General features: G+C 37.0%; 1 protein-coding gene across 2 annotated transcripts; it reads left to right on the top strand.

The window, feature by feature from the left end:
- Positions 1-330: 330 nt before the first annotated feature.
- Positions 331-6520, top strand: LOC113463634 (small ribosomal subunit protein mS86 (rPPR1)-like). Of its 2 annotated transcripts, XM_089924818.1 has the most exons (3): positions 331-963; positions 5607-5866; positions 5999-6321. In XM_089924818.1, exon 1 carries the CDS (start codon positions 333-335, stop codon positions 870-872), a length of 540 nt encoding a protein of 179 aa, XP_089780944.1. In that variant the 5' UTR covers positions 331-332; the 3' UTR covers positions 873-963; positions 5607-5866; positions 5999-6321. The 2 variants fall into 2 exon arrangements, with proteins under 2 accessions (XP_089780944.1, XP_038974869.2); XM_039118941.3 differs by having other exon boundaries at positions 5607-6520.
- Positions 6521-19471: the final 12951 nt, after the last annotated feature.

Here is a 19471-nt window from a genome sequence, read left to right as displayed (position 1 = left end):
GAGTTGTCCGGATTCGAAATTTACGGATGTTGATTAAATTCGGAAACCGCATGCCCCATGTTCGAATGGCTCTCTGTAGATATATTTTTTTCCATCAGTACTGAGATAGCGCTGGGGTGACGTACTCACACGTGAATGGTCCAGTGAAGTTTCACACGGGTTGGAGAGGGCACAAACTTGCAAAAGATTTTCCAAAAAAATTGTGATGAGCTATTGATCCCCCCAAAAAAATATATTTTTTAAAAATATGAAAAATGATTAGTTATTTATGCAAAATTGCCTCCTTTTATGTGTTATTTTTTTTTAAGAAAAAGAGGAAAAGAAATTGCCTGATGATGTTCGGAGATGCTGACTGTTATCCTGAAACCTCAGGTTCATCCCCTCCGGCTCCGGGTGTCCTGTCTAAACTAGTCATGGCTTCCCTCGCCAGCCTCCGCCCCTTCCTCCTACTCCGCCGCCACCTCTGCACCACCGCCGCCGTCTCGCTCTTAAACCCCGCCGACCCCTCCACCACCGCCCCGCCCAAGTCGAAATCTCTTGCGGCTCTCTCCCTCCTCCAGTCCGAGAAGGACCCCTCCCGGATCCTCTCCATCTGCTGCGCCGCCGCCCTCTGCCCCGATTCCCACCCCGACCGCGCCGCGCTCTCCCTCGCCGTCTCCTCCCTCTCCGCCGCCGGGTCCCTTCCCTCCGTCCGCTCCCTCCTTGACGGCCTCCTCTCCTCCCCCACCTCCGACCACCTCCGCCCCCACATCATTGTCCTCTTCGGCCAGGCCGGCATGCTCCACGACGATGCTTCGCTTCTCGATTATGAAGATGCTTGTGAATGGGCTTGTGAGCATTTCGAGGGTCGAGGAGGCTCGGGAAATTATTAAGAAGGTGAAGGAGAAGCTCTCAAGCAACATTGAGATGTGGGAAGAAGTGGAACATGGCTTGCCTCAGTAGCCTGCCAGGAAATTTTGAAAGGTATGCCTTGCTGTGAAGATATTTAGCAGTAGAATGAACACATAACCATTTTTCAACAGAATATTTCTTTTTATGCAGCAATTACTGTTTGAAAGATAAAATATTGGTTAATTGAGTTTATAGGAACGAAATGATCATGAGGAACTTCCTTTTTGTTGTAGGTATTCTTTTCCTGTTTCATAAATATTGTATTTTCTTAGAGTTGTTTTAGAGTATGAAAGTTTTTTGAAAGATAAGGGAAAGCTTAGGCGTCTAATTCATTTAGTGAATATTACAAGTTATACTGCTTAACTGTTTATTTGCTTGATTTATTTTGATCACACTACATTTAAGGGATTGGCTGATTCAAACTTGATTGCGCTGAGCATTACCTCATGGTTGTTTTTTTTCCCTGATCAAGTGTAAAGGTTAGACGTGAGATATTGCCAATGCTTGTGCAGACGGATTCTAAGAGTTAATGGTCACAAATTTTTAGCCTTTAGATTGGTTATTTTGCCATTGATTTTCATTTTTAGTGGGTTTTCTGGTTAAATGGTGGCGATTAAAAGGTTAGAGATTAATTTTTAGGGTTAGATGAGTTTCTAAAAGACAACAAAATAAGTTAATTGTTAAATAAGGAAATTAATTTGGTGGAGCCCACTGAGAGGCCAGTAGTAGAAGAAAAGAGAACTTAGATGGTGGATGGGGTGTTTATATGCCCCTCTGCCTCAATAATCTCTCTTCTCTATCTTATTTCTCTTGGATTAGCCAATGTAACGGTCATATAGCCCTTCTAGAAGGTGCTTCATAGAGTTTTATGCATTAAAGTATCCTATGCTTTTTGTGGATGAGGATTGAGTATTTGAAAATGTTATGAAGCTTTTATTGTTCTTTAAAGCCATAGATACCTTCTTTTCCTCTTCTTCGCCTTCAAACATTTATGCGTAAGTACCCATCCAAAACATCTTCTGCATCGAGACTTCATATGTTGCTCTTCTCCATGATCTTCCCCTGCTCCTGTAGCATGCTCTTCTTCATTTACTTCTCCATGCTGTTCTAGTATAGTTTTTCACCTTTCTGCTGATTTTCCCTCTCTTTTTATGGTTATTCTCCCCTCCTCTCCGTTTCTTTTTGGCATTGGTATTTCCTTCTTTTTCTCATTGGTATCTCCCCCATCGCCAATGGTTTACTTTAGCTTTTCTCTCTTGGGGCAACCAAGGTTTCTACTAAGGAAGATCTTTTGCAAAAGTTTTCAAGGGCTTCTTTGTCAACCTGCTTCTCAAGGTGTCACTCTCGAAGAAGATTGTGTTGTTTAAAACAAAGACTAGAGGCATTCCTTGGTTGCCAAAGTTATCACTAATAGAGCTGTTCATCTTCCAGCTCTCGTTCTTCCTCGCTGAAGGCTTGAAAACCATTGTTGATGTGGAGGCAAAGATCTTGAACTGATCTGGTCATGTAATAGCAATTTTGAACTGTTCATGGAAGACTGTTTGAACTGCCTACACTACTTTGTTCATTTACAGATATCTGATGTTGTTCGGCAGCAGAACTCCAGAGCTCATTCTCTTGCAATATTTTCTTTTAATCAGAATATTCAACATCTTGTGATTATCCTCCTGAATTTCCTTCATTGCTGCAATGCTCTTGTACTTTTTTCTTTATCAGAAATTAAAATTACTTATGGGCTTACTTAAAAGAAACATTTATGTTTGTCTACCCATCTTCTTCCTCCTTTCCCTCGCTCTTGTCATTAATATTCCTATGCTTTCAGAGGCCTATTGCTATGATCTACAAGATTTCAGATCACATCTAGATTTTAGTTCAATAGCAAAAAGACTAATTGCAGCCTATATATGTAAAGGGATTGCTTTGGTTGCTATTTGATTGCAGATTTGAGATGTTAGTGAGTGTGGAGGAACATGAACATAATTGACAACATTAATTTTGAAGATCTCAAATTGCTATTTTGATGAAGGATCTGAAGGAATATGAATATATCCAACAACATGCAGACAAATTTCAAAATTTCAATCTGATGATCTCATGCAGGACAACCTAAAGGGAAACACTTGATGTGGAGTCCTAAGATGATGCAGTTGCATGAAAATCGATAGATGATATTAAAGTGGAATATTAATTATAAAATCAGCACTGACATGGAATAAGATTTTAGGTACAAACTATCACCAAGTAAAGAATCTAATAGGCAATGCAAATGAGTTAACATGACCTATTTGATGCTTCTGAGTGGAAGGGCGATTATCAGATTAACATTATTCAAGAAAATAACTTACCGATCTACAGAAGAAAACTAATAGCGATGGAGAAATCTGGAAGATTCCTATTTGATGGAGGTTGTTCAGCTTTGGATGGTCTCCTCTATGCATGGAGAAGTCCTTTTCAATCCCAATCGGCAGGCTATGTTGATGCAAGAGCAGTGGAGCCAACCATTTTGGATCAACCCATTTGAGATCACGCTGTATATTTAATCCAAATGGGAGTCTAAAAATCAAGTAATAAAAGTCTATTGAAACAACATCTATTAGATATTTAATAAATTGTGGTTAAATTTTAATTGTTTTGGTTCTTCAATACATCTTTTAGAGTTTCTAAAATTTGGTTCATGTGTTGCTTGGAGTTTGTAAAAGTAACTATTGTTTGTGTCATTTAGAAAGTTGTAATATTAAGGCTAGGTAGTAGAGAAAGTGATGTAGCTCCTCAAAAGACTGGAGATTGCAAGTTTTAACCAGTCTTAATTTGGTTTCAGATCGGAAGTTAGATCTGAATTCAAAATCCTTGAATCTGTTCTTTCAACTGCTGGTATATTCAGCCTCTCATCTGATCTCAGATCTGTCTATCGATGATAATCTGTCTTTTAGCTGCAGCATTTAGCATAGTAGACTGAGAAGATAGTAGAAAAGAGGGAGAAATAATAGAATAGATGAATAAGAAGATAGGGAGAAGAAAGAAGGCCTACAGCCTCTTGTAATCTCAAAATAACTCACATGCAAATTCCCAGAGACCTCCTTAAGCAGCAGGCTTTAACTCTTTTAAGGAGATTTGACCAATCACCGATTCTAGTTTGTAGGACTCTTTTAAATAGAAAATAAATAGACTCTAAACTGCTACGTAGAAGCCCTATCAGATGATCGCTAGCTGGTCAAAATTTGACAGCAGATATGACTCCTGACCAAGAAAAGGAACTAGAGAACTATGACTAAAATACCCGAATAAGTTCTGCTACTGTTCACAGGACCGTAGCGTGAAGAATAGCTAGGGTACTATTAGGTTCAATTAGGCTTTTTTGCTTCACCAATTCACTTCTGTTGCACATAGGCTTGTCCTTGAGCTTGAGTAGATTTGCTTGATTTCCCTCCTGGATACAAGCCCAATATGCCTTTACCTTGATGAAGTGCTGTTTTGCTGGCTATTCTTGATTTCTTCTTCTTGTTGGAAGTCACAACTGGTGGAAGTAGGTTGGAGAGTCAACTATGTCATTTGTAGATAAAACTGTGGTGCTGGCTTCTGCATCGTCCTGAGCACCATAGTCGCACGACAATGTTCACCCCAATAGAGTACGAGTAGCAACATGGGAACTGCATCACTTTCTCTGTATAGCCATTCTCAATTAAAGAGCTAACCAAACATTACTGTTTCACAACAAGATGCTCATGGTCATTAGGCCTTGTCGATAGGGATGTTCTTTGTGCTCTCTTCAAGTTCTCCTCAACCAAATCGATGGGGACCATATTTTCTGTATTTGCATCATCAAAGATGAGATAGCAGTCTTCCTTTGCATGTCATGTGCATTTTGAAGATGGTGGACGTCTGCCAATCATGATTAGGTTTGCTTCTGTGCATGAATGACCTTATGTATGAAAGACATCTCATCTCTAGTATCTTCTTCAAGTGTCACACATACATAAAGAACCTCTTTCTCTTCTTCTTCCTCAATACTTTGCATCTCTGGGATTTGTTTCATCCGGTATCAACTTTTTCTTAAGATATACTCAAAATATGTCCAGGTCCTGCACAATGATTACACCTGATGCTCTCTTTCTTGGCCGATCATCTGAATTTTTTGGAATTGTCCTTTGGAACTGTCTTTATAGTGATAGATCCTGTTTCAACTGAAGGGCCTTAGTTGTGGAATTAACTAAGAGTCTATTGCTGGCTTCCAATCACTATTCATTGATTTACTTCTCATCAATTTGCAAGCCATTTGAAAAGCTTCTTCCATTATCCAAACTTGAACAGTCATAATCTCATGCTGTATAGATTGCTCCAGACTTGCATGATTAACAAGCTACGAGGACATCTTTTGACTCATAAATCCCAGTACTGGTTATCAAGTAAAAAAGAAAAATTGGGAAACTTACAGCGACACCCCTTCAACTTTTCACAATTTACACTTACACCCCAAAACTTCTAATATTTTCAATTAAACTCCATAACTTAGGTTTTGGTTGCAATGTGGCCTTGTTGTCCATCTCCATGAGAATTCATGAACATGTAATTGTCATGTGAGATAAGTTTAGACAAAATTCCATCTATATTCTTGTCCTCTGGATTAGAAGAGGAATTGTGTTTTGGCGAGAATAGAAGGCGATCACGTAGCGATCATGTAACTCGTTCCGTTCCTCATTTTTTCCTTTTCTGAGCAGGGGCTTCCCAATTCAGTTGAGTCCAGTCAAGAGAGAGAAGAGGAGAGAGCAGAGGGAGAAGAGAGGAGGAGCGAGCGGAGGGAGAAGAGAGGAATCTGAAAATCGTCTATGGCTTTAAGCATGAAGTTCGCCCAAAGCTCCGGCCAAAGTTTCCGCCAAATCCTTTTTGTTTTCTGCAGTTGTGGGTTGAGAGCACCATTGAAGCCTCATGGACCACAGCCAAATCTCGGATTCAGTTCTATGGGTGTTCCATCTATGAGGTAAGGAGTTTGCTGCATTTAACTAATTTTCTAAGCAATAACTATCACAAATGTCTTAAATATAGTAAAGTAGACAAGAAGAGAATGTGGATTTTTTCAATGGCATGATCCTCCATTCACCATGTTCCATAGAGGTGATCAACAAGTAGATGCAGAAAAATGAGAATTTGGAGAATGAGATCCAAGCTTGCTGATGGAGGAAAAAATACTTGACATGGTGCCTAGTTTCTTCCTAGATGGTCACTGGAGGTTTGTTGGCATCGAAATGGAGCGCCAGGAAGTGGGATGGGAGGGTTAATATAAAGGTTTTCATCCCATAAGTAGCTGTAGATGTAGCAGTCAGAGGAGGGGCCAAATGTAATTTTTTTAAAGTTTTGGGGTACTATAAACTTATGGGATCTGTTTGTAATATTTTAAGAATGCAGTGAATGAGAATGTGTGCGTTCTGGTACTAACTATATTCTTAACTCTGATGTCTAAAGACAAGAACAACGTGTTATGTCTTTTCTGACACCGTGAAATCACATTTCAGCCGTTAGCGAACCCAGGTTGCTTTTGGAGCCCATATATATATATATAGTAAATTTTTGGGGTCTAAGTGTTATTATTGTAAATTTTTAGCATTGGTCTATAATATTTTAAGAATGTAGTGAATGGAGATACTTGCTATCTGGTGCTAGCCATATCCTTAGCTCTCATGTTTATAATGCTTTTTACATAGTAGAATCACATTTCAGCCACTAAAGTTGATATTTAATGGCACTAACCATCTAATACTCAAGCTAATGCCTAAGGGCATTACAATTGATGCTGAAGGGTATGGAATCACATTTCAGTTAATGGAACGAGGCTAGTGAATGACTTAAGCTGCTGATATTTAAGTTTCAGCGATACAAATGAAATAAACTTAACATTTTGCAAACCAAGCTGCTGAAACATAAGTTGATATTTAAATCCTAAAAATTCTGTAAACCAAGTCAAGCTGCTGAAAGTGTCACATTCAATTGAAATAAAACTAGAAGTGCCATATTCAATTGAAACAAAACTGAAAGTATCGCATTCAACTGAAACAAATAGCTGAAAGTGTCACATTCAATTGGAACAAAAGTATAAGATTTAGCTGTGCCATCACATTTAACCGAAACAAAAGTCTCACAAGACAAATAGTTGAAACAGAAGGGTCGCAGTTCACATTCACCATTACATGAAGGCATCACATTCACCATTACATGAAGGCATCACATTCACCGTTACATTCAGCTGTGCCGTTAACCAAAAACAAAAGTATCACATTTCACATTCACCAATACATGAAAGTGTTATATTCACCATTACATTCAGCGGTGCCATAAACCAGAAACAAAAGTATCACATTTCACATTCACCATTACATGAAAGCGTCACATTCACTATTACATTAAGTTGTGCCGCAAACCAAAAGTATCATAAAGTGTATCAAAAGGTATCAAATGGTATCACAGAGTGTGCCATTCAGCTGTACAAAATGGTATTAGAAAAAAAAAAAAAAATGGTACAAAGGAGTATCAAATCCTCCATGGCTTACAAAATGCTCTACCTCCTTCCTTGAAAACATGATAGCTACTGCTGAATGGCAACAGAGGTTTTCGGTGAGATCAAACTTCCAACAGCCAAATATCTCCTTTCTAAGAACTACAAAAGTATCATCTGGATGATCAACCTCGAAATTGCCCCATCACCCTATGTAATGTGGCAATCCATGGCATGCAGCTTAGCTAACTCAACTTTTTTCTGGATTTTAGGACATATTGGACCCAATACCTCTGCAAAGCCTGTGTCTTAGCTTGGAAGCGTTGCATAAGAAGCTTTCTTATAGTCTCTAGTAAAGTTATTATAGGCCTGTCCCTAGCTTCCATGATATAACTATTGAAACATTCACATATGTTGTTCAAAATCATATCACACCTATAAAAAATTTATACAACAAAGCAACAAAGGTTAGTACAATATGATTGGTGAGGCCAATATGCTAAGGGATACAATTAAAAAAGCCTCACACTTTGGTTTGCTGAATGCATGTCTACAGCACGAAGATAAATCCTGACTAAGCAACCATTCAGTGGCGTTTGCATTCAAATCAGCCATAGCTTTCATTTTAACCAAAATTCAGGGACAGTGCATGCCCTTGCTGCTACATACGGTTTATCTTTAAAGTTTCTGCCCTTCCACTGCTTGCTAAAGTTGGCATGTAAATGCCTCGCACAAAACCTATGATTAGCATTTGACATGATGGAGTTAAAGGTCTCCACTACATAACAAACCAAAACAAAGGTTAGTACTTTATAATTGGTGAGGCTAATATGATAAAAATGAATAACTAAACCTCAACTTCTGCCTATCTGATATGACATCCATCCTTTTTTTTGCACCATCCCTATATCTCCCAAAAGATTGGTAATAAGCCAACTCCAGTTGTCCTTGTTCTTGGCCTACACCACTTGCCCACGCAATGTGAAATATGTCATCATTCCCATCTCCCAATAGATACCAAACCCTTTAACACTCCAGTTGGCATCAGACTTGATATCCACCATGTACTTCCGACTAAGTCGTCTGGAGTTCATATTGTGGTTTTTAAAATGCTTGCCACAATTGAGTAGGCTGAAATTTCTTGATTTGATATGTCTCTACTTTTTGAGGGGAGAGGCATGGATCCTCCACCCAAAATTCTTCTTGCACATTACGGTGACTCTGGCCCTTTTGTAAACATAGTCAAAGCCTCTTGTATCAAATATTGCCTAGGTGCCTTCCTAAATACATGCACTGAAGCAAAAACATGCCAAACTTCAGCCATATAGGCCTGCCAAAATCAATTTCCCCATTGAACTCGGAAGAACTAGAATGCTCCAAGCCTTCTCCTTTTGAAGAGCTACAGAAGCTTTTAACGTTGTCGCTATCAGGTGACTCAGATTTCCTACCAATCAACTCATCATCTGCTTGTCTAGTTTCTTCCTTACTTTGTCCTCCAATTTCTTCTCCGTGTTGCTTCTAGACCTCTATCTCGGCAATGGAGTCATCAACATAATACTCAAAGAGGTCATCACCCTCCTCATCACTTTTCTCGAAGTCACTCAAGGACAAGTCACTGCCACTGCCACTATTTTCTTGCACTTCTTGTAGAGGTCTCTTACAAGGCCTTCTTCCCTGTTCATGTGTTACCTCACGTCCTTCCTCTTCAATATTCGCATTTGCTAAACTCTTCTCTTCCGTAGAATGCTTTAGAAACCTATCTTGTGGTGCAACATGATGAGCACCAGCTGCTTCTTCGTCCTGCTGGGTGGATGAGAGCACGAGAGTTTCCTCCACTAGATCCAAATCAATTTCATCCACACCATGCTCCACGTATACTGCTATGTTGCTTAGGCTTCTGTATCCTCCATCATCTTCAACTCATCCATATCATTATTAAGTGTCCTTGGTCTCTCTTCTATTGACTGCCCAATGAGTATATAATACAACTATTCAATCTTCTGGTGACTGAGATCCTTGGTCTAGTTCTCTATCTCAGTCATGCTCATCTCATCTCAGTCACAATTGTCATAGTACTTGACAGTCCCACCCACAAACTGCATTGTGGGGAGAAACAAAGGCAACCTCCATGGTGGATCTCCAAAGTGAAAAGCTCAAAAGCCTTGCTGCATTCATACTAAAACAGTGTTAACAGATATGGAAGCCAAGTGCGCAATGCCATGCAGTCATGTGGGCAATGCCATGCAATCATGTGGTCATATGGTGATAAAGCCATAAAGTCTAACATAAACAATCATGTGGTTCCCAATCATATGGTCCGCAATCTATCTCTTCTTATGAGATCATGAACTCAATTGAAAAGTATGGGTTATTTAACTAGAAGTCAACTTATTGTGTATGCTTATAATACTGCAGATTGATGTTACTTAACCTAGTAGCACATTGATTGAGGAATCTTAGAAAGATAGCACCTTGATTATGCAACTTTTGAGGGATAATCTCACCTCGTGGATCTCTGACATTCTATAGGATGAAGATAATAGTTTGTTGCGGGGATTGTGCTCCCTGCAGGTTCTTATTTGTTAGATCAGTACAATGAAGATAAGGCTTTTCTATCTCCCAACTAGGAAATAAGGGTGAACATTAACTACGAAGATAGGGCTCCAATTTTTAAAACTATCACATATTCAAATAGTCTAAACAACAAACCGAGCAATAATTAAATGCAGATATACAAAACCTAGAATCTTCTTACCTATTTGAGGGTTTCGGGAATAGCCTTTGACTAGAGCACGTCGGCAAACTAGTGGGGCACAACTTCCACCTCGGTTGTGGAGATGGAAGGAGTGGGAGGAGGTTATCTATTAGGGAGAGGGATGGAGTCGAAATGGAGAAGGAAATGAGAGCACGCAGAGATGGAGGAGGGCTTAGTTAGGCTGAGAGGGTTGTGCATCGGATGCTTGTCCAGAATGGAGGGGGAAAGCAGAGGGATAGATTGGGTGCCTTGTCGGAATGGAGGATGAAATAGTAGGGATTGGTGGGGCATTGGCAGTGATTTTGCCCCTAAATTGAATTTTAAAATCCAAGGGTACATTAGTCATTTCGCATTAGAGCTCGGGTGGACATCTAGGGTACATTGCAAACAATTTGTAACTCTTAGGGTCTAATTGAAAAAATTAGAATGTTTGGGGTATAAGTAGATCTCACTCGCAAGATGCTATGGAAAAACTGAAGGGGTGCCTCTATAATTTTTTAAGAAAAAATTGTATGTACTCTAAAACAATCTTATCCTTTTGAGCGTGCATAATCCATCGGTGAAAATGTACAGTGCGATATCTGTTTCTTCTCAGCCCATGTAGCTACTTCTTTAAACCTCCTATTGAGTTCTCTTTGTCATCCACACCACATATAAGTTGCACCTTTCAGCTTTGTTGTTGCAAATTGCACTTTTCTTTCACTCAGTTAGTGCCAATTAAAGATATTGTCACAACTAGACAACCAATCAAAGAAAACTCACGGGTCCATAGTTACCTGAAAATCAGGCACATCCAACACTACACCCTTATTAGGCATGTTGCAATGCTTGACAATTCATGCATACATCGCTACATGATGTGGCTTTCCAATTGAGAAATTTTCATTTATGTGTTCGCTGATCCAAATTTTTGCAATGTGCTACTTGTTATCCATGCACTTCAAACTCATATTTTTGCTTTCCCTGATTTTAGAAGGTTCTAAATTGCTGGCTTATGATATTATTATCAGCATATGACTGATTTTGGGAAGAGAAATTAGCTTATTTGTTTCCCCAATATTTGAATCAAAAGTAGATTTTTCTGGAATATCCGAGGGCTGTTTTCCAATTGCATCATGGGGCTTAATATGGACATTATTTCCAATTTTGAAGAAGAGGGCTAATCTGAATTACCTTTGTCCAATTGCTTTAGGATTTCCATAACTTCATCAAATCATTCGTCCATCTTGTCAATCCCTTGCTCCATATTATCCATCTGCAACGTAGTTGCTTCTAGTCACTGCTGCATATTGCCTATTTTTGGCCCCAATTTCTCTAGTGCATCCTCATGTTGTTGCAGTCTCATCACATTCTGCCTTATCAACCATTGCTGCTGCTTTTGAATGAACTGTCAGTGTAGGATCTCCTGATGCTCTATTTCCAATTCTGATGTGGCCTATTGGAGGATTGTAGACTGCAAGGTTTAAACCAGCAGTAATTTGATTTCAAATCCAAAGTTAGATCTGGATCTGAACTCAAACTTGAATCTGTTCTTTCGATTGATGGTATAAACAGCCTCAGATCTGATCCCTTATCCCTTATTCAATGATAATTCTGTTTTTGTTTTTCTTTCTGGTTACGGATAATTCTGCTGCTTGGCAGCAATATTTAGCACAGTAGTGTGAGAAACATGTTGAAGAGAGTAGGAGAGAGAGATAAGTATAAAAATTGATGAATAAGAAGATAGGGACAGGAAACAAGGCCTGTAGCCACTTTTAATCTCAAAATAACTCATGTATAAATTCCCAAAGACCTCTCTAAAGAGCCAGCTACAAACTCTTCTAATGATGCTTGACCGGTCACTGATTTTACTTTCATTAGGACATATTGAAATAAGAAATAAACTGACTGTGATCCCCTTTGGATAAGCACCAGCCAGCCTATAAATTTTATTGCATGTAAGACTCCTAACCAAGAAATAAAGACTATAATATTACAACTAAAATGCCCAAAAATAATCCTGGTTATGGCTCATGGTGCTATAGCAGGAACAGTACCCATGATCAGTAGCTAGAGTACTGATGGAAGTCATTGGGCTTCTTTGCTGCACTAGAAGCAAATGGTTAGTGAATCAGTGAAGAATGAAGAATTGTTATATTTGAGCTATCATTTAGTGGGCTCTAGCCCTAGATTTCACTGCTTTCCTTTGCTCTTTTCCGCTTCTTTGCTGCACTAGAAGCAAATGGTTAGTGAATCAGTGAAGAATGAAGAATTGTTATATTTGAGCTATCATTTAGTGGGCTCTTTTCTCCTCTTTTTTGTAAGTGTTTGAATGCCTAGAAATCTGGCTGATTTGAGTTAATTTGTTTTATTCTATATCATTTTTGTGAAGCCATATGAGCCATGTTCATTTTGAGGTCATTCAATTTATATGTACATGAAATGGCTGTTGACATATTGTTAAATGTATGACATATTATCCTATTTTTAAAATCTGTATGATTCACTATTGTTCTAATTTCTTGCATTCTGTTTATTCGTGGGAAGCTCATCTCCCTTAATAAGAAGGTTGACTATGTTTATCAACTGACCTTTCTGAATATTTAACCCCTGAGAAAACAAAGAAAGTTATCTGATTTGATTTAAATATATATTTTTTTAATTCCATTCAAACAGTAAAGAACAAAGCAATGAAGTAGGGTTCTGACTAAACTTATAAATTTGGTTCTCTAAAACTCGCGTTTTATAAAAATGACTTCCATAATATGTGACAGCCAAGTAACTCCTTTAAAAATGACTTCCCCTTGTCCTTACCCTTCCCTTCAATTTGATTAAAACATGTATTTTATTTACTTTCTCACTGATTCTACATCACCCTATGCACACAGCATTTCCACATGCTCCTCTAATTTCATGTGATCCATCATTCTTAGGTGGTATTATGTCTCTGCTGGTGGCATCATCAAACATGCCCTGAAGTTGAATAAGATTTGGCAGGAACATCTTTATTTTTTGAAGATTTCACTCTCATGAAAAGCCTTGGAGGAGGTAGATGTGATATGCCTTCTGCCTCTTCAAACAGATGATAAATGACCGTGATAATTTGAATCAATCAAAGCTCTCCTGGCAGAGCCACATGCTGCTATCATGATCCAGAGACACCATTTTCTGAAATCCATTAGGATAACAAACAAGTGCTTTCGGTAATCTAGGGCCTTTATCTTTCAAGGAGAGCATTATAGATAGCAACACATCATTTCGATGCTCTAAGACCTTGTGGGTACATGGAATAAAGGGTACTCTGAGCCATTGATTTTGACCTCCAAGGAAGGAAGCCTTTACCTTCCTTCATAGAGCATAGCAAGTCACCTGTCCAGGACCTGCATCTCCACTATCTGCAATCCCCTGGCCCCCTTGGCATCTGCATGCCAATCTTGTGCGGGCTGAATAAGCGATTCAGTTGTCTGGACTTTAGACCATGAAACATTTGTTGACTGGATCACTTCACTCTTCCTGGCATCAATAAAGGGATGGAAATGCATTTCATGAAAGCTAAGCTGAAGATGCCAGAAAACCGGTGGATGCATCAACATGACGCCAATGGTCAATCCAATATCGAGAGGTTATTATTATTTGGGTGGTGATTATAGAAGAAAATTGCAGCTGATTCTGCTTGTTGATCACACCCAGCAGATGTATCTTATTACAGTCCCTGTCCAATTACTGCTTGATGGAAGTTGATAAGAAAATTTTTCAGGGCTACTCATCATTGGGACAAAAGCATAATCTTTTAGGATGTCAAGACTTGGTTTAAAATTGGATCTGAATTTTCAGGTGGTCAACTGGTTCTGTTAACAAAGTTGTCCACAGTTGTTGCAAGACACATGGGTTTAAGTCTCACCTGCAGCCCTGAAAAATTTGTTTTCTCAATAAATTGGGTGGGGGATAGAAACCTCCTTCCATTCGATAAAAAAAGGTTTTCAATTCAGCACATATCTGAACATGTCAGTAACTTTGATCATTTGAGCCAAAACCAATATTGGTACATATCCTTGTTAGAGGCTCTTTTAGAGAACCTTGGTCATGTTCTTTGAATTTAAAATAATAATTCTGGAAATGAATATAGATTAAAATTCTTTGTTACATATCTTGAGTTAGACGTATGCATTTTGTTATAACATAGATATTGGTAATGATTTAACATATTGGAGATGTTTCGTTACTGAAATTGCATAGGAAGAAAAGAATTGTAGCATTAAGAATGATTTCAAAAGTATTGCATTTCTAAAGCATCATCTAATTAAAGAGAGGGTACGTACATAAAAGATTTTAAGGCCTATACCTTCCTAAACATAACTGAAAGTTGCACATTGTTAAGGTGGCATGCATAGGTACTAGTTTTTCGTTCCAGTTTTTGAGGTGCCCATGTTGATGATAATGGTAAGGATAATAACATGCTGATAGTCAACGCTAATTGTAATGTCACATTCCATATTCTGAGAGAGACATGTCATCATATTCTCATAGGGCAAATTGGTGTCCTCTGTTCTGAAGTTTATAACTGCCATATTGTTCTGAAGTTCATTAGCTCTAGTTTACTATCATTAAGCATGCATGTTGTATACCTAGACTCTCATGCACCTAATCCAACCTTTCCTCCCAGGATTGCTTAAGCATGCTCACGAGAAACTAAGTATTTAAATGTTTATCCATAATAAACCTTGTTGACATTTTTGTTGTAGCTCTTGGATTAGGTGACCAACAGAATGGATGAATCTCGTTGGTTAAGTCACTGAAGGAACTGAAGTTGTATCTTATAGATATAATCATTTGGGTTATTATGTTGCTTTATTAGGCCACTACTTTTTATGTGTGGTGAAGACAAATATCTTGATGAACTGGCTTTCTTGTGAGCTTTTGACCCGGGATTTAAGCAGAGGACACAATAGACAAAAGATGCAGGGGTAGTTTCAAGTAAATGATCCATGCTTGACTTGAAGGACATCATCTGAACCATGTTCTAGAGCCATTTGTTTGGTGAGACTCTGAAGGTCAGGCGTATGGTAGATTGGATGCCTATTGACTCATTTGACCCCCCCCCCTCAACATAGTTTGCAGTAGTCTCAAGAGAATTTAAAAGTGTTCATTTCCAGGAAGGATCTTTTAGGAATCTGATTAAGTAGCTTATATATGTAACATCTCACTACACCAAATCTGCTTGCTCCTTGAACTCATACTTTACATTTTCTTTTACTTTCAATCAGTCTTTGGTGGAATATTTCTTAGTTAGATAATGATTTAGGAACGACTCTTGTTTAGTTAATCATAAGCATTCACTGTTAGGTAAAACTCGGCATATGTAAGGATAAACTCATGAAATTTGGCTAAAAGTAAACAAAATAACAAGAAGAAAAAGGAGAATAATTACAATTATATTATTGAATGAATTAATTTAAATAATCATAATTCCTCTGCATTTTCTTGTTCCCAGTAATAATTCTGAAAGTCCTCTTATTGTGAATTTTGTAATGAAATTTTGAGAAAATTACAGTTTCACCCCTTTAGTTTAGGCGTTTCCAACACACCTCCGTCTCCTTTAAAACTTTTTCTGTTGGATCCTTAGGGTTACCCAAGTGATGGAGTGCGGTTCTGCCTTTCATCTTTGTTAGCAGAATGGTGGCATGTGACTATTACATAATATCACAAATTTATTGTTTGACCAAAATGCTCTTGTCATCATTTGTTTGGAGGAAAATTACAGTTTCACCCCTCTTATTTGGGTGTTTCTTACCCACAACCCTTCCTTTTAAAGAATTTTCAATTTGGTCCTTTGAGTTACCAAATTTACCCAATGTGGTCCTATGGCTCATGAACCGGCTACTTAGCTTAGCTCACTATTTTAAAAAACAAAAATGCCCTTTCCCTCTTCAACAGTAAACATTCCATCTCCGATTTTATCATTAAACCAACTAAACTTAAATCACATTCTATGTTAAAAATTTATATCAAAGTATTTTTTGGACTCGATTAGCTAATATGATCTGTAAACCTAGGATTTATAATTAAGATGCATGCGGGGCTCAATGCATATATCCTCTGTTCATCTGCTCATGCTTTAATCTTGTTTTTTGTGCGTGTGAACTGTAAACCCGGTTCATTGGAATTTAGGAAACCCGGTTCATTGGAATTTAGGAAACCCGGTTCCTGCCTTGATATTTGCATGTAATGCCACTAAAAGTCTCCAATCATTACTAGTCAAGACCCTTTAAGAGAATATTTTACTCTATGCATGTGCTTTACTTTGTGCATGTGTTTTACTTTGCACGTGCGTTCGTTGAGAGACTATTTTAAGAACATCAAACTTTTGAATATTTTAATTAGTAAACTAAAAAATTGCCAATAATTTAAAATTTTGAAAGTTATATAAGACATGTAAAATGAATTTGGATTAAAAATATAATGAAATAGTTAAAGCTACCTCATAGATTTGAACCTTTATTTAGTGTTGGCATAGTCCATTTGCAAAGTTCTTGGCAAACAAAGACTTGAACTAGGCTCTTTGCATTCGTACAAATTGCACATGCCACATTCAAGCTATTTTTAGGTCCATTCAGCTGCCTTACAATAGTACCTTGGTTTCTTGTGAGTACTCTAGAGATAGCCTAATTTTATAGGATGTGCCCCCACAACTACACTCATATAGGTGAGTCCTTCAATGGTGTCCCCAGTGGATGAAGACCCAACATAATTAGCCACGAACCTAGTAAGGATAGTTACCTTCCCCTTATTATTGCATTAAAAATCACTTTTACTAGAATGAGACTATGGAGCAATTATCTCTAAATTATATAGTACTTCTCATGTCATCCTAAAATAACTTGCTATTACCTATTGAACATTCTCCTTGGGATCTCTAATCGGTAAGGTTGGGTTGCTATTATTGGATAATCAATTAATGGACTTCAATTCCATTCCCTTCTTTAATTCTATAGCCTTTTTGCAAGTCTTTTAGTTAGTGGAACTATCATATTCTTAATAGACCTAATGTACTCCAATGTTATTACTGCATATTTTTTGAAGATGCCTTAAAATTTTTAATCTTAAGTATAATTATCTCTTGGATTTATTGGAGTGCTTCCTCGTAACCTTAGTTATAGCTGCTTAATTATTACAATATACGGATATAGCAGAAATTGGTCTTTCCATAAGTGGAATATCTGCTAACAAATTTTTAAGCCATCTGCATGTTGTCTAATACTATCAAGTGTCATCATTTTAGCTTCCATAGAAAATCTTAAGATACAAGTTTGCTTGGTTGATTTCCAAGCAATAACGATTCCATCGAATGTAAACAAATATCCACTATTAGATTTTGAGTTCTCGAAACCAGTAGTTTAATTTGCAACACTTTATCCTTCCAATATAGTGAGATAATCATATGAAGTAATACCTTTTAAATATATTTGTACTCTTTCAAATACACTCTAATACTATGCATAGGAGAACTAGAAGAACTAGTATACCTACTAAGCCTCTTTGCTGGATGAACAATAGTTGGCCTAGTATAGTTCATAACATGCATCAAAGAATCGATAGTTTGTGAATAGATTCCTTGACCTACAGGTTTTCCCTTATTTTTACTCAATTTCATATTAGGGTCCTAAGTTGTGATTAGGATGTACAATCAAATTTATAATTTTTTTTAACATTTTATCTTTTTTTTATTTAGTATGATTGTATAATTGTAGTCCTTTATGTCAATCTTGTTAGTTTAATTCCTAGGATTACATCTTCCAGTCCTAAGTCCTTTATATCGAAGTTACTCAACAAGAAAGATTTGGTGTTGTTAATAATTTCCATGCTAGTTCCAAAAATTAAAATATCATCAACATAAAGACACATAATAACACATGAAGCATAATTTACCTTAGTATATACATATTTATTAACCTCACCTATAGAGAAACTATTAAATAAAACTGCTGAATAAAACTTTTTTATGCCACTGTTGTGGTGTTTATTTTAGCCCATATAAAGATTTAAATAGTTTATAAAGTTTATATTCTTGACCGCATACAATAAACCTTTTTGTTGATCTGTGTGCATTTCTTCTTTAAAATGATAATTAAAGAATGGTGTTTTTACATCCATTTAGCAAACTTCTAGATTAAATATAGAAGCTGAAACAATTAAAGTCATAATAAATATAATTTTAGGAACTAGAGAATAGGTATCAAAATAATCAAAACTTACTTTTAGATAAAACAAAACCTTAAGCAACCAATCTTTCTTTAAGCTTCTCTACAAATCTATCTATCTACAATCTCTTTCTGAAAATTCACTTACAACCTCTAGATTTGTACCTTTCATGTAAATCAGCAAGAATTCAAGTTCTGTTATTCATAAAGATTCTATTTCACTATTAATTGCTTCTTTTCAAAACATTGAGTTTACTGAATTAATTGCATCATGATAACTCTTTGTATCATCTTCTACCAGAGAGATATAAAAATCATCTCCAAAATTCTTTTCAATCTTCGGTCTCTTAATTCTTTTAGGTTCCTTCATAAGTAAAGAATTAGTATTTTGATTAATATCATTTATATTGAAATTGCTACTGGAAGGTATATTAGAAGGTTTAAAAGATTTCTCAACTCTATCCTTAAGAGCCATAATATTTTCAAAGAAAACATCTCTAGTCTCCATTATTACCATCAATTTCATTAATTTTTTATTTTGTGGCCAATACTCTGTAGGCAGTAGTACTATTTTGGTAATAATGTATAAATACATCATGTATAGTTTTGGGACATAATTTTTCTCTTCTTATTTTCAAAGATTTTAACCTTAGCTAAACACCCCCATATTGTAAGGTGATTGAAATTAGATTCCTACTTTTCTGCATTTTATAGGGTGTTAGATAATCTAAAAAGAAAGAGCAGGTAGACTTGTATTAGTACATTCAATATATGACTAAATAAAATAGATCAATAAAGAGTTGGAGTTCTAACATTTAAGCTTTTCAAGTGAGATCCCATATTTTACCAAACAGCAAGTACGGGATAAAATATTTTTTAATTTATTAAGAATCTCAAAAATTTTAAGATCTTACAGAATTAAACGTTATCTTTTTTTTTTTTGCACCGGCATCTTATGACAGTCAGATATGAGCACGCCAAAAAACATCAAAATGCAAAATATAGGTTAGTCTCCCTGAAATAGCTTCAGAGCCATTCTAAAAAAAAAGCCTCGAAATAATGTGCGGCAAAGGAAACAACATAGCCTACCGGACTATTTGTTTCCAGATGTTATCCACTTTTTACTGCCATCAGTTGTTGCGGTCTATTGAAGTATGAACGCAT

This window comes from Phoenix dactylifera, chromosome 8 (assembly GCF_051530095.1).
Source record: "Phoenix dactylifera cultivar Ajwa chromosome 8, Ajwa_hap1_PhDact_Kaust_v1.1, whole genome shotgun sequence".
Taxonomy (NCBI): Eukaryota; Viridiplantae; Streptophyta; class Magnoliopsida; order Arecales; family Arecaceae; genus Phoenix; species Phoenix dactylifera.
The sequence above is the reverse complement of the archived record's forward strand: the minus strand, read 5'-3'. Positions and strand labels throughout refer to the sequence as shown.

What these genes read in the sequence shown, in the direction of transcription:
- LOC113463634 (XM_039118941.3), top strand. Translation starts at nt 333, where the DNA reads ATGATGTTCGGAGATGCTGACTGTTATCCTGAAACCTCAGGTTCATCC.